General features: G+C 46.9%; 1 protein-coding gene across 1 annotated transcript; it reads right to left on the bottom strand.

Moving 5' to 3' along the window:
* Positions 1 to 505: 505 nt before the first annotated feature.
* GABARAPL2 (GABA type A receptor associated protein like 2) lies at positions 506 to 13,119 on the bottom strand. Its single transcript, XM_039476714.2, has 4 exons — positions 12,957 to 13,119; positions 12,573 to 12,628; positions 10,957 to 11,129; positions 506 to 1,105 (listed from the first exon to the last, which is right to left on the bottom strand). Exons 1-4 carry the CDS (start codon positions 12,988 to 12,990, stop codon positions 1,015 to 1,017), a joined length of 354 nt encoding a protein of 117 aa, XP_039332648.1. The 5' UTR covers positions 12,991 to 13,119; the 3' UTR covers positions 506 to 1,014.
* Between the last annotated feature and the right edge of the window lie 2,303 nt (positions 13,120 to 15,422).

Below are 15,422 nucleotides of genomic sequence, written 5' to 3'. Positions count from 1 at the left end.
GCTACTCAGGAGACAAGGCTGGAGAATCACTTGAACCCTGGAGGTGAAGGCTGCAGTGAGCTGAGATTGCACCATTGCACTCCAGCCTGGGTACAAGAACAAAACTGTCAAAAAAAAAAAGAAAATAAGCATATATATTCACAATTCATTATCTTTTTTACTATGCTACTATACTGTCCTTTAAATTATCCTATTTACTTTTAAAATATTGAAAAGAAACAAGAAGCCAGTAAAAATAATTTCCCATAAAGTGCAGCGGTGGTTAGAAAACTGGTGGGAGCAAGCCTTCTCAGTATATATCTTTTTGTGTTGTCCTGGGATCTCAAGCATGTGAATATATTAGTTATTCAAAACAATGTCTTTCCTTATGACCCTGGCCACGGCTTCCTGTCCCAGGATGTACAGCCATGACCTCCACAAGCCCTCTTCCTGGCCTGGCAGATGTAGGAGCGACTTCTCTGACCCATCCAAATGCAGGTGAACAAAGGACATGGTCACAGTGAAATGCCTTTATAAGAGGAATTTTTATTGTTAATTATTTACCTTAATAGTTTCAGAAAGAGGAACAGATTAGCTCAATCCAACATGATTGGCAGTTGGCAAATTCTAGTGAAGCAAGTGTTCTGATTGCTAAGGATTTAATTTGGATAATTTTAATACTTAGCCATCTAACACCTCAAACATAATCCAGAATAACTGCATCACCTTCTCTTTCACTTTAATACCGCACCTACCTCACTTCGATATGGAAATATCATTAAATATGATTTCCAGAAGGGCAAGTTTCCTGGAAAATACAGCCATGAGGACAATGCACAAAAAGAAAAACTCAAAATAAAACTCTGTATGATAATTTACTAAAGAAACAAAAACCTTCCAATATATTAAGAAATAAATCCAGTTACAAATGCACTAATAGATCTATGTGAAGAGGTTCTGGGATAATAACTGAAAATGGCCGGCTATTTACAAGATACACAAGCATTAACGGTGCACCTAGCCCAGCAATGGCCCTCAGAAGCCAAAAGTGTTCTCTCCGCTGTAGGCCACATACAAGAATCCATCTTCATCTTTTTCCTTCTCGTAAAGCTGTCCCATAGTTAGGCTTGAAAGAGAAAAACAAAAACATCATTGAAAATGATGGAGTCCAGGTTTCAAGAGAAAAATGATCGCCTGAGGATAGGAATTTAGGAAGTAAAAATACTTCAGGTATCAGTACCTGCTGTGTGCTTATAATCCCATTTTAAAGAAAGAGAAAGGAGCCATAAAAAGATTAAAATAAATGAGGTCTGCAGAAGGCGGAGCCATCTGACATCCTCCCAAGTAAATCCTTTAAAGACCTTCGGGGACTTTAGCTGGTTGGTTAACAGAGGAATGCCTTTAAATGCCAAGGACTAGAGAAGAAACTAAGCAAAACAAAGAAACTGAAAGGCTCACCTCTGTGTGGGTAAAGGACTCTAGCAAGGAAGAATCATTTGGGTTCATTCTTGTGGAAGCTGTGCCCCCAGAAATATATATCAACATAAAGAGAAGTTATTTTCCTCACACTTAATGCAAAAAGCTCTAAACGTATCTAAGAAGCCTCCCCAACCTCCCAAAGAACCCTCCAAAAATAGATACTCTTCAAACTAAACATGTGTGGGTAGGAAAGCTGGCTTCCCCTAAGCTGTAAAACAGACTGTGCAGTGGAGGAGACCTAATCTAATTCTGTGCCATGAAACTGAGTTGGAACCGCTCAAGAGTAAGACTAGTAACACCTGGAAGCCCTATGCAAGCTCTGCCCTGTGACTGTACTCTCAGATGAGAGGAGATACAAATGTGCTAAGACCATGAGTGGAGGAGTCAACCAGAAACAGTGGCAAAATCCTCAGTCTGAGTCATCGGAGGTCACTAACCTAGGTAGGTAAGTCACAATAGATACTTAAAATGGGGATTCATACACCAAGGGCCAGTGGGAAAGATGAGGATTCCAAGTCCTCAACCTGGGAAACCAATGACCTCCCCCTCCGCTGCTTTGTTCCTCAAGGAATGAATAGGACCTCCGTGTAAACATGATGAACACATTTATGAAGGGGGAGGTTTTGAGTGTTTTTCCTATTTTTCCTGCTCCATTTGCAAGCTTAGCTCCGATGGCTGTGTGGGTAGATGAGAATTATTAAGTAACAATGTGGGGGAGGGCTGATTATGAATATGAAACAACCAGTCATCAGCATCTTGTACAATAAAAACAGTGCTCCCTGTGAGGATCTCTTAGCCTGGAATTTGTAAAGTAAGGACTCCTGGAACAGAACTGTTCAATAGAAATTTCTGCTATGAAAAATTAAAAAAGGGAAAAAAAAGCTGGGTGTGGTGGCTCATGCCTGTAATCCCAGCACTTTGGGAGGCCGAGGTGAGCGGATCACTAGAGGTCAGGAGTTCGAGACCAGCCTGGCCAACATGGTAAAACCCCCATCTTTAAAAAAAAAAAAAAAAAAAAAAAAAATTTTTGAAAAGAAATTTCTGCTATGACTAAAATGTCCTGTATCGCTGCTACAACACAGTAGACACTAGCTTACATTCAGCACTGGAAAATGTGGCTCATCTGAATGGAGATGCGCAGTATAAAACAAACAAGATTTCGGACTTACTATGAAAATGCAGCTAAATAGCTCAATTTTGATTGTATGTTGAAATGATAAAAGTATAGATATACTGGGTCAAATAAAATATATTATGAAAATTAATCTCAACTGTCTTTATTTATTTATTTATTTATTTAGAGACAGAGTCTTGGTCTGTCACCAGGCTGCAGTGCAGTGGCAACAATCTCAGCTCACTGCAACCTCCGCCTCCCGGGTTCAAGCAATTCTCCTGCCTCAGCCTCCCCAGTAGCTGGGACTACACTATGCCCAGCTAATTTTTTTTTTTTTTTTGTATTTTAGGAGAGACGGTTTCACCATGTTGGCCAGGATGGTCTCGATCTCATGACCTCATGATCCACTATCCTCAGCCTCCTAAAGTGCTGGGATTACAGGAGTGAGCCACTACACCTGTTTTGTTTTGTTTTGTTTTGTTTTGATGAGGCTACTAGAAAATTCTTAAATTACACATGTGGCTTGCATCCATTTCTACTGACAGCACTGCCCCAGAACAGGACTTAGGAGGCAGTGGGTAGAGGGAGGAACACCACCTATAGTCCATAGCCATAGGTCTCAGCCTTGGCTACATAATCAGAATCTCACACTAGAGAGCTTTAAAAACATCTCCATGCCCAAGCCCTACCCCACACTAATGAAATCATCAGTATGTTTTGTTTTGTTGAGATAGAGTCTTGCTCTATCGTCCAGGCTGGAGTGCAGTGGAAGGATCTAGGCTCACTGCAACCTCCACCTTCCAGGTACAAGCGAATCTCATGTCTCAACCTCCAGAGTAGCTGGGATTACAGGTGCATGTCACCACATCCGGCTAATTTTTTTTTTTTTTTGTATTTTTTTTTCCTAAGTAGAAGTGGGGTTTCACTATGTTGGCCAGACTGGTCTTGAACTCCTGACCTCAAGTGAGCCACCACACCTGGCCTCATCAGTATGTTTTTAAATGCCTAAGATGATTCCATGTGCAGCCAGGTTGAGAAGGGAGATGCTTGACCTTTGGGGGAGCGGGGCGGGGAAGGAGGAATCACCTTTAAGAGCTATGTGATTAGGAAGTAGAGTGAGAAGCCAGGAAGTGGAATGACAAGCCAGAAACTAGCAGAAGAGCTTGAACATGTAGCTGAGTCTCCCAAGATTTTTATCCTGGTGGTTGGGAATGCCCACTTTTCTCTGAGACTCCTCAGAATGAGGCTAATGGGAAAACAACTACAGCTACTGCCACAACTCTCTTTACCCCATTTGTCCGAGTGTCCAGGATGACCTTGATGACAACTGTCATAACATCTCCCCACTGCCATTAACAGATGGGTTTAGATGCAGCAGCAGACACTGAGTGCAACTCAAAGACAGCCACCCCACAGTGCCTTTGTCAAGTTTGGTTCTAAACAGACTAAGTTCTGCTCTTTGCCTAGCAAGTTAGGAGCCCTAGTACAATGATTCTAAATCCCGCTGCTACTTCAGAAACATTTGAGGAGCTTCATAAACACTAGCTGCTCACCCCTGGCCCTGTGTATGCTACCGATAGTGAATAATGACCACCAGACCACTACTGTTGAAGGCAAGCCCTGAGGCTTGGAGCCTTGACTCCTGGCAGGATAGAAGGCCCACAATCATGTGGCTTTCATTCCTTTCTGGCTTTAGATTCCATTGTCTTTTAAGTAAAACTTGGGTTCATCAATTTGTTTAAGCAGTGCCCTAGTAGCTACAGAAGCTAATAGTAAAAGCACTGTTCTAAGGACATCACATGTATTAATTCTTTATCCTCAAAACAATCTTATGAGGTAGGTACTACCATAATCCATAGTTCATAGGTAAGAAAACTAAGGCACAGAGAATCTAAATCATTAACTCCAGGTCACAAAACTAGGAGACCACCAAGCTTTGCTGCTGCCAAGTGACTAGACAGCTAGATCTGTTCTGATGACCGAACATTAGAGTCCTTGTACCTTCCTGCAGAGATCTTTGTTAGAACAGTGCTTCTCGCCGGGCGCGGTGGCTCAAGCCTGTAATCCCAGCACTTTGGGAGGCCGAGGCGGGTGGATCGCGAGGTCGAGAGATCGAGACCATCCTGGTCAACATGGTGAAACCCCGTCTCTACTAAAAATACAAAAAATCAGCTGGGCATGGTGGCACGTGCCTGTAATCCCAGCTACTCAGGAGGCTGAGGCAGGAGAATTGCCTGAACCCAGGAGGCGGAGGTTGCGGTGAGCCGAGATCGCGCCATTGCACTCCAGCCTGGGCAACAAGAGCGAAACTCCGTCTCAAAAAAAAAAAAAAAAAAAAAAGAACAGTGCTTCTCATACAAATATTGGTACCAATCATCTGAATAGCAGGCTCTCACGTAAAGCGACTGCTGCCAGTCTCCATCACATGCTGAGTAGCAAGGTCTTAGGGCTCTCTCCTTCAGATCTTCTAATTTGACAACTAGATAGTTTGTACCTAAGGACCAACATTTCTCCTTTTCTGACACACGGCCTCATGTGAAAACTTAGTTGGCAGTAGCACTGTGTCCTTATAGTCAGGATAGCCCTTGGGCAAGGAACTTGACAACTGACAATGCTCAATGCTGAACATGCACCTAATTTTGAGGCTTCAATGGGTGCCATGAAACAAGACTGACTTGAAAACAGCACTTATGGGATTTGACTGCATACATGCAGAGTCAGAATAACTTGGCCTGCAGCCCAAAATGAGCTGAGCTACAAATGAAATTAAAAGAAAAAACTCATTTTTTTAAAGTCCTGTTAAAAGGATATTCAAATGAAGTGCAGGGAGACAAAATGTGACCCTTGCTAGCAGGCAGCCTTTCAGCAGAAGGCCGGTGTGTCGGTTTGGGACACATCCATAAAATTCTAAGAAGATAAATGTCCCCCTCAGAATTTGGAGGCCTTACAGAGCACTGAGCAGGCCACTGCTAGGATGCCTGAGGATCCTGAAGCACGAGGCAGCTCTAATCCTGACAACTCGAAAGCAGCACTGCAGCTCCAAGGCTTGCTGCCTAAGGTGCTAGGAGGTGGCTGCAGAAAACGTCTGAAGATGGCTTCCAGTCCCTAACACAAATGCACACCCCATGGCATCAAGTACCACATGCATTCATCTGACAAAGATGCTGCTCTGTGTACAGAGGCATTGCCACCTTCTAAGTTCTGAGTCTGACAAGGAAACAAATGGGTAAAGCCAATGGTAGATTCAAGCCATGGAGCTAATCTAAGGTGAAGTGGGACCTGGAAGTACTAGGTGAAAATGAACTTAAATTGCCCCCTAAAGCTCTCTCTCCCACCCCTCTATTAAAGACTCACATAGATCCAGATAAAACCTCTGCTCCAGTGGAGAAACTATGCAATAAAAGGGAAGCTGCAGCAGGACACACATCCAGGAATGGCCATGTGACTCAAGTTTTATGCTACCCAACAGCTCCATGCATTGGCAGAGGCTGACCTAAAACTGTGAATGCCCAATCCCTAGAGAACGTGCCTTCGCCCCAACCAAGGGCAGGTCATGGAGGCTGTGGGATCTATACTGACTCATGAATTGGCTGGACTGATGAGCACACTTGGCCACCCATCTGCTTTGGAGCCCATGTGATTCCACTGGACCTTGGATTATCTCTTCTCCAGCAGGAAAGGATGGGTGGCAGGAGGTGGAAGGGCAATGCCCACTACTGTGAATCCTGCAGAGGCACTGGCCTCACACTTAAAAGTTAGTAAGGCCTTGGCCCTCCCCAAGATTCTATAAAGACTAACCACTGGTTGTTGTTTCTTTTTTTGTTTTGTTTTGGTTTTGAGACGGACTTTCGCTCTTGCCACCCAGGCTGGAGTGCAGTGGTGGGATCTTGGCTTACCTCGACCTCCGCCTCCCAGGTTCAAATGACTTTCCTGCCTCAACCTCCCGAGTAGCTGGGATTACAGGCACCTACCACCATTCCCGGCTAATCTTTTTTGTATTTTTAGTAGAGATGGGGTTTCACCGTGTTGGCCAGGCTGACCTTAGGTAATCCGCTGATCTTGGCCTCCCAAAGTGCTGGGATTACAGGCATAAACCACCACATCCGGCCTAGGACAGGATCTGTTTGTATCAGAAAAATCTGACCAAAAGGAACAACTAGGCCAGGTCCAGTGGCTCACACCTATAATCCCAGCACTTCGGGAGGCTAAGGCAGGTGGATCACCTGAGGTCAGGAGTTCAAGACCAGCCTGGCCAACACGGTGAAACCCCATCTCTACTAAAAATATTTTTAAAATTAGCCAGGCATGGTGGCAGGAGCCAAGTAATACCAGCTATTCAGGAGGCTGAGGCAGGAAAATCACTTGAACCGGGAAGTCGGAGGTTGCGGTGGGCCGAGATCGCACCACTGCACTCCTGCCTGGATAAAAAGAGCAAAACTCCGTTTCAAAAAAAAAAAAAAAAAAAAAAGTCCTGTCCTTAAAGTGGTATTTACCCAGAAATGATCAAAGTGCTTTAAGCACATTTTTTTTTTTTTTTTTTTTTTTTTGAGATGGAGTTTCGTGCGTTACCCAGGCTGGAGTGCAATGGTGCGATCTCGGCTCACCACAACCTCCGCCTCCTGGGTTCAAGCAATTCTCCTGCCTCAGCCTCCCGAGTAGCTGGAACTACAGGCATGAGACACCCTGCTCGGCTAATTTTTTTGTATGTTTAGTAGAGACGAGGTTTCACCGTGTTGACCAGGATCCTCTCGATCTCTTGACCTCGTGATCCACCTGCCTCAGCTTACCAAAGTGCTGGGATTATAGGCGTGAGCCACCGCGCCCGGCCAGCACATTTCTAAATAAAGGATGAATAAGTGTAGGGTAAGAAGTTATTAATTGGGGCCTGAAGGGTCAGGACTTGGATTTCTGGTTACTCTGTCCTAAACTCCTGACTTGGGTTAGTATAATCTGCCTTAGGGTGGATTCTCAGGAGACTGGAAAGGCAAATGAGACTTGGAGAGAAAATGGCCTTGAAGCAGTCTCTGTTACCCTGAAAACCACTTTCCATTTCTAAGACATCACAACTTCCTCTTACTTAAGATCTCTTTAAGATGAAGAAGCAACTAAACACCAGATTGTTAAACAGCACAGTTGTCCCAATCTCAAATTTTAATACCTGGCCAAGCATGGTGGCTAATACCCATGATCCCAGCACTTTGGGAGACCAAGGCAGGAGGGTCACTCACAGCCAGGAGTCTGAGACCACCCTGGTGAGGTGGGAGGATTGCTCAAGCCCAGGAGTTCAAGGTTGCAGTGAGCTCTGACTGTGCCACTGCACTCCAGCCAGGGTGACAGAGCAAGGCCTTGTCTCAACAACAACAAAAAACACTATCTTAGAGCTCTTTTATCATGTACTCCTGTTTCTATTTTAAACAGGGGATTAAGAAGACTCTTATCTAGGTTCTAAACCAACAAAGACCAAAGACCATACAATGCCAGGTCCGAGTTCCTCTCTAAGGCCATGACTAGGAAACTTGTTGTTTCTAAAGTTCTGTCTGCACAAAGGCATGGTTCCCCTTCTGGTTTTAGCCTGATTCTTGATGCAGGCGCCTACGCAGACATTTCAACTTTCCAGTGCTAAATGGGAAAAGGCCACTGTGATTCCTCCTTTTTCAAAAGAAACAAGAACTTAGAATTTAGGAAGTAAAACTTAGGGACTTGCCTATGTCTCTATTTAAAGAATTAATATTTAATAATAACAACTCTCAATAAAAATCGTGACACTTGGGCCAGGCATGGTGGCTCATGCCTGTAATCCTAGCACTCTGGGAGGCCGAGGCGGGCGGATCACCTGAGGTTGGGAGCTGAAGCCCAGGCTGACCAACATGGTGAAACCCCGTCTTTAAATTAAAAAGAAATTTTTTTGTAAATTATTTTTTTAAAAAAAAGAAAAAAATCATGATACTTTACATAGTGACTGCCTGTTTTCCACTGAAAAGCAGAAATAAATGAGAAGTTCCTCCCCTTCAGCCTCAGACATAATTGATCTTCATGCAGACCAGTGAGTCACCAGAGAGGGAGGGCTTCTGCAGGCTTGAATTCGTCCTTTCTCTAATTTCCCCAGCCACCCTTTGAAACCAGCAAGCACTGCAAGAAGGTTAAGGGAGGCTCCATGTTTCCCTAAAGAGGCTGGAAAGACCTGAGGAAGAGGAGGCTAAATTGTCTTGGGGAAGAGGAGTTACAGCCAGCTTTAGGAAGGATCCTTGGTACTTTTGTTTATGCTGCTTTGGAGTGATTTACATTTGCATAAAGCCCAATGATGTCACATAGCCTCCTTTGTTTAGATACAAGTTTGTATTTTTAGCTGGGTGTGGTGGCACACACCTGTGATCCCAGCTATTAGGGAGGCTGAGGTGGGAGGATCACCTGAATCTAGAAAGCACAGGCTGCAGTGAGCTGAGATTGCACCACTGCACTCCAACCTGGGCGACAGTGAGACTCCATCTCGGAAAAAAAAAAAAATGGTTTTTGAAAATAAAACCCCAAAATAAACAGTTGCATTAAGTATAGGTTGACAAGTCATTAACTGGGGCCAAAAGAGCTGACCGGCAGGGCAAAAGGGTCCTGGCTGGTGACTCTAAATCCTGAAGGGTCAGGATTTGGGTTTCTGGTTACTCTGACCTAAAATCCTGACTAGAGTTACTAGTGTAATCTGCTTTAGGGTTCTCACCACTTGGAGAGAAAATGGCCTTGGGGAAAAAAAAAAAAAAAGAAAATGGCCTTAAAACAGTCTCTGCTGCCCTGAAAAATCATTTTTAATTTCCAATTCTATTTATATCTCAGGGAAAATGGGGGAGGAAAGACTGTAGTCTATCTAATTGCTAGATTACTGTGGAGCCATCAGAGTAATCGTAAGGTCTCCAGAAGCCTGCTTCACTTCCTTTGAGAAGAACCAGAAAATCAGAATTGAAGAAAAAACCTCAATGCCATAGGTCCTGGTCACTTACTTCCACTAAGCCACCACCTCTGGGAAGAAGAAAACACAGGGTCACCAAGGCTCTGCAGAAATTGCAGACAGTATAAAAGATTACCTCCCCAGTCACCTTAAGGAAAGCCCAGGGTAATCATGGATGCCCAAGGCTTCCTCCTCTGGTGAAGACACAGCCCTGAGGCCTGGGAAGGAAGGTTGCAAGAGCCCCATGGACGACAAAATCACCTCAAGCAACACCACAGCTTCCAGAGCTACAGCTGCAGCAGACCAATGGCAACCAGTGGGCAGGTCCTGGGCTATCTCCTCAGGTTGGACATTGGCCTTAGGGAAGGAGCTTCCATTTCTCCCCTGCCTTTCTACCAGACACCAGGAAGTGGAGGTGGTAGAGACTGGGAAACAGGAAATCAGACCAAAAAATAGCCAGAGCTTTCCACCTTTAACAGAAATAAAGTCTGGAATTTGGTACAGGCCTCTTAGGAAGTCTTCAAGGATTTTCAACAGGAACCTATCTGGGCAACATTGGGCTAGTTCCAGGGCTTCTGAAAGCCTTCACTTTTAGAAGTATTACTTCAGGGGGTGGTAAATGAAACCTAGTTTGGGTCACTAAGGTAAGATGTGGTCAGGAACTCACACTCAGAGGAGAGGTGAGGGCCGGAATCTGGATCAGGGCCTAGAACTACCCACTCAGAAACAGGAAAGGACTGACCAGGAGCTTAGACGGAGCCTGTCCATCTTCCTCTTTCCAGAGGGGAGTAAAGCTGGGCTATCAAATACACAGAAAATGGAAATTCTAATGCCCCTGCCTACATTCAGGCCGCAAGTTACACACTCCCAAAGACTGCTTCCAGACAGCACCACAGTCTGACAGTCAAAGCAGGTGCTACCAAGGAAGGTTTAAGTCTGTAAAGAGACTTCAGAGCCATTTACTGTGCTGCAGTCATTTTGTCAGACTTGAGGATCAGGCAGCAATAGACTCTTACAATGGCTAAGAGCTGACGAAGTTTGGGAGCACGCAAACTGGATGATTAACTGAGTAAGCCTCAGCGGGGCCCACAGGCTCCCAGTGGAGGAGAGGACTGCCTTCAGGGAAGAAAACCTCATTTCAGGCCTCAGTTCTACCTGTGGCTTAAGGCTAAATAAGTCCTCAACTGTTTTAAAAGATTCTTGGAGGTCTTAGGCTGAGTTTCATCACTTTTTTAGAAGTCCAGGCCTTGTTCTATTTCCTGCATCTAAAATGCACTCCTATGTACTGCAGCCGTTATTTTCCTGGAGCCCCTGATGTCAGGGAGCACAAAATCCAGATTTCTAGTCAGGACCCCTAAGAGTTTTCAGACCTCCAAAGTTTTTGAGTTCTCTAAGTAGCCAACCAGATGTCTAACACCAGAGGGCCCATCTAGTAAACACCTCTCACCTGGACTGTGGGACTGTCTTATCCACAAACAGGAAGATCGCCTTTTCAGAAGGAAGCTGGATCCTTTTCCTGATGATCCACATGAACTGAGCCACAGTGATATCAGAAGGAACCAAGTACTTCCGTTTGTCAATGTCAACAATCTGAGAGCCTGAGACCTTTTCCACAATCACCTGGGAAAGTAAAGAGAGGTCAGGACTGGGTTTCTTTTTTTTCCTTTTTTTTTTTTTTTTTTTTTTTTTGAGACGGAATTTCCCTCTTGTTACCCAGGCTGGAGTGCAATGGCGCGATCTCGGCTCACCACAACCTCCGCCTCCTGGGTTCAGGCAATTCTCCTGCCTCAGCCTCCTGAGTAGCTGGGATTACAGGCACGCCACCCAGCTAATTTTTGTATTTTTAGTAGAGACGGGGTTTCACCATGTTGACAGGATGGTCTCGATCTCTTGACCTCGTGATCCACCCGTCTCGGCCTCCCAAAGTGCTGGGATTATAGGCGTGAACCACCGCGCCCGACCAGGACTGGGTTTCTAAAGCCAGGCTCTGGCCTCAAGGCTGAGGAACAGAGTGTGGGCAAGGAAGTGGGTGGGAAACTGCATAGCAGGAGAAAATATGTCTTTGGCTTAATAACCACATGCTCTGGAGGCTAAGAATTGATATAAATGGGTTATAGGGAAACGGTAAGTGCTTTTCTGTGGTCAGTTATGTAAGAAAAATGTAGCCCTTACTACTAAGCTTTTCCACATTTTATGTGGGCAGACCTAAGAATATGTGGGGACGGTTTCATCCATAGCCCGTTACTCCAGGACCCCAGAATGGATCCCCTTCACACTACAGGAAACACTAGTGTGTTCCCAAGGAACACAGGAGACGAGAACAGGTGGACTAATGGGAATGCCTGGAATTTCAGCCAGCCAATAACCAAGCTCTTCATTTGGCCTGTTGCTCTTCTCTGAACAAGTTTCAAATCCGTCCCTCCTACTCCTTCCCCAAATGGAATTATTCACAAGCAAAGAGCTACAATAACAAGCCTTAATGTCCATTAAAAATTAGTAAGGATTACAAAACTATCTCCCCAAACATGGAAAAAATGTAACATCATATTTACTACTGACTAGCAAGAAAACATGACAGAAGGGGTTTTCAGCGGCTTCTCACATTATTTTGGTCAGGCAAGGATGACAGGGTCAAGGTGAGGCAACGGAGCTAGAAGCTGGGTAAAGATGGAGGCTCCAAGTAAAAGGGGAAGGTCCTGAGACTCAAGTACCACTTCCAAGACCAAAGTGACAGTCTCCCTCCACCGCCATTCCCAAAAGTGGCAGTGACCTGTTGCCCTGTCCTAGAACATCGTTCCTTACATAATTGGCCAGGGAGCCCCGACGCTGCAGACAGCTCTCTGGCCTAGATCCGGAGATTCAGCACTGAGGCACCCCGAACAGCACCAGCCCGAGCCCCTGACGCCGCGGCCCCGGGCGGCCTCATCCCAGTCTGGCCGGTCCGCTACTGTAACTGAAAATGGAACCTCAACTTGTCAGCTGTTGAACGGTCCAGGGCCTATCACGGGTCCCAGACGACAGAGGTGACAGCGAGGTGAGGGGGCGCAGAGTCCAAACACTCACCGGAACCCGGTCGGGATATTTCGCTCGGATCTTGGCGGACTCCACGCATCTGTGTTCTGTGGGAGAAACAAACACGGCTGACGGCCGCGCCTGCCCGCAGGTCGGTCCTCGGCCCTCGGCCCTCCTCCTCCTGCGCCTTGCGCACAGCCCAGGCCCTCGTTCCGGCGTCCCCGCGGCCGCGGTCCTGTCCCCTGGCTCCCCGGGGCGTCCGCGGAGGGTGACGCGGGGTCGAGGGACGGCTGCTCGTGGTACCGGAGCCTTGGCGACTCGAGCCCGGAGCGCGGCATACGTCCTGCTTCACCCGGCCCAGGGCCGCCCGAGTGGGGGAGGGGGCCCACCCGCCGTCGCGGCCCCCAGCGGCCGGTCCGATGGCCAAGTGCTTACCCAAAGAGTGGTCCTCCTTGAACATCCACTTCATGGCGGCGGCGGGGAGGGGACGGAACCGGCTCTCGGAGCCGCGGAACTCAGCGTACGGACCACAACAACAACGACGGCGGCGGCGGCAGCGACGGAGGCGACTACACGGCAGGCGGGACTTCCGGCTGCCGGAGCCTAGCAACCGGTCAGGGGCGGGGCTTCCGGCGCCTCTGGCCAGGGCGCCATGTCAAGGGGCGGGGCCGCGCGTAAAGGGACTGGGCCGCGGAGGGCTCCGTCTGGGGGCTACTAGACTGCGGAGGCGGTGAAGTTGTTTACTGGGGCGTCTGTGGGCAATATCGGCGACCCCAGGAAGGAATGTTCAGTGAACTGGTGACAGGAGTGGGGTCTCGGGAGTGTTTGTGGCGGGAAGCGTCTGGCTGATAGTGTAGGGCTCTGAGGGCTCTTTGGGGGTGTGGCTGATAGTTGAGGGCTCTTAGAGCGGTAGGTTCATAGGGGAGGTCTGAATGGGGAATTGGTGACAACAACGGTCTTTGGGAGTAAGAATGACATAAGGGGGGGTCTCTAGTGCTTGGCGATGACGAGTGAGCTGTTTTGGGCGTTGACAGTTTTGGGGGGTATTGCTCGGAGTGGTGACAGGGTGGGGTCACAGTATGGGAGGGGTGGTGTTTGAGGACACTGTGTAGGAAGCGGCACTACGGACAACCTGGACGTCCAGTATTAGGGACAGCGGTAATAGGTTGCCTTGGACCTAGAAATTGAATTTAAACAAATCCCATATTCTTCCTTTATTCGTGAATCCATTTGAATAAACATTTACGAAAAGGTATCACAAATGCATATTCGAGGTAGGACGTGGTGGCTCCCACCAGTAATCCCAACACTTTGGGAGGCCGAGACAGGAGGATCCCCTGAGGTCAGGAGTTCGAGACCAGACTGGCCAACATGGTAAAACCCCGTTTGTACTAAAAATAAAAAAATTAGCCAGGCATGGTGGCACGCACCTGTAGTCCCACCTCCTTAGGAGCCTGAGGCAGGAGAATCGTTTGAACCCGGGAAGCGGAGCCGAGATGGCCCACTGCACTCCAGCCTGGGTGGGAACAAGACTCCGTCTCAAAAACAAACAGACAAATAAATGCACATTTGAAGAGTATAACATCACTGATCACAGACCCTTTAACCTTAACTGGCAGAGGAGTTAGAATTGACTGTCAGGCTCGGAGAATTCCCCTGAGAGCTGGTCATGAGATGGGTTTCCTTGTTTGGCTGTGGGAGTGGTTTAGCAATCACAGCCTGAGCTGTGTATGTCACCTGCCCAGACATATGCCTTGAGGTTCTCCAGCTAGTGATGTAATGCCTTTCTTCCAAGCAGAGTCATCAAGGCAGTCTGGTCTAGGTCACCATCTGTTTATAAGCTGCTGAGCATGTAGCAAGAATATTCACTTAATTTGGGCACATGAACCCTGCCACATGCTTGTGATTCTGATGCACCTGTAAAGCCTGTATGTTTGAACGTGCTAGTTCATCATTTCCTACACTGGAAATTCCTGATTGATGCTGTGGAATCTAGCTTCATTCTAATAGTATTTTTGTTATTTTAAGATTGTGTGTCTGACCAACCAGAATAGGTTTTTTGTTTGTTCCTTTGTCTTTGTTTTTGTTTTCTGAGACAGGCTCTCGATCTGTTGCCCAGGCTGGAGTGCAGTGGTGTAATCACGACTCACTGCAACTCTGCCTCCTGGGTTCAAGCGATTCTCCTGCCTCAGCCTCCCGAGTAGCTGGGACTACAGGCATGCACAACCCCTCCTAGCTAATTTTTGTATTTTTGGTAGAGGTGGGGTTTTGCCATGTTGGCCAGGGTGGTCCCCAACTTCATACCTCAAGTAAGTGATTTGCCCACCTCAACCTCCCAAAGTCCCAGAGTGCTGGGCATGAGCCACTGCACCTGTTTCTTTGGTTTTTGTTCGGTTGGTTGGTTGGTTGGGTTTTGGGGTTTTTTTGTTCGTTGGTTGGTTTTGTTTTTGTTTTTGTTTTGTTTTTGTCTTTTTTGAGACGGAATCTCCCTCTGTCACCCAGGCTAGAGTGCAATGGCGCGATCTCGGCTCACCACAACCTCCGCCTCCTGGGTTCAAGCAATTCTCCTGCCTCAGCCTCCTGAGTAGCTGGGATTACAGGTATGTACCACCACACCCACCTAATGATTATATTTTTGTTTTGTTTTGTTTTGTTTTGTTTTTGAGACAGAGTTTCGTTCTTGCTGCCCAGGCTGGAGTGCAGTGGCACTGTCTCGGCTCACGGCAACCTCCACCTCCTAGGTTTAAGTGATTCTGCTGCCTCAGCCTCCTGAGTAGCTGGGATTACAGACATGTGTCACCATGCCTGGCTATCTTTTATTTTTAGTAGAGACAGGGTTTCTTTATGTTGGTCAGGCTGGTCTGGACCTCCCGACCTCAGGTGATCCGCCTGCCTCAGCCT

The sequence above is a fragment of the Saimiri boliviensis genome, chromosome 1, assembly GCF_048565385.1.
Source record: "Saimiri boliviensis isolate mSaiBol1 chromosome 1, mSaiBol1.pri, whole genome shotgun sequence".
NCBI classification, from domain to species: domain Eukaryota; kingdom Metazoa; phylum Chordata; class Mammalia; order Primates; family Cebidae; genus Saimiri; species Saimiri boliviensis.
This window is presented reverse-complemented; position numbering and strand designations above follow the sequence as displayed.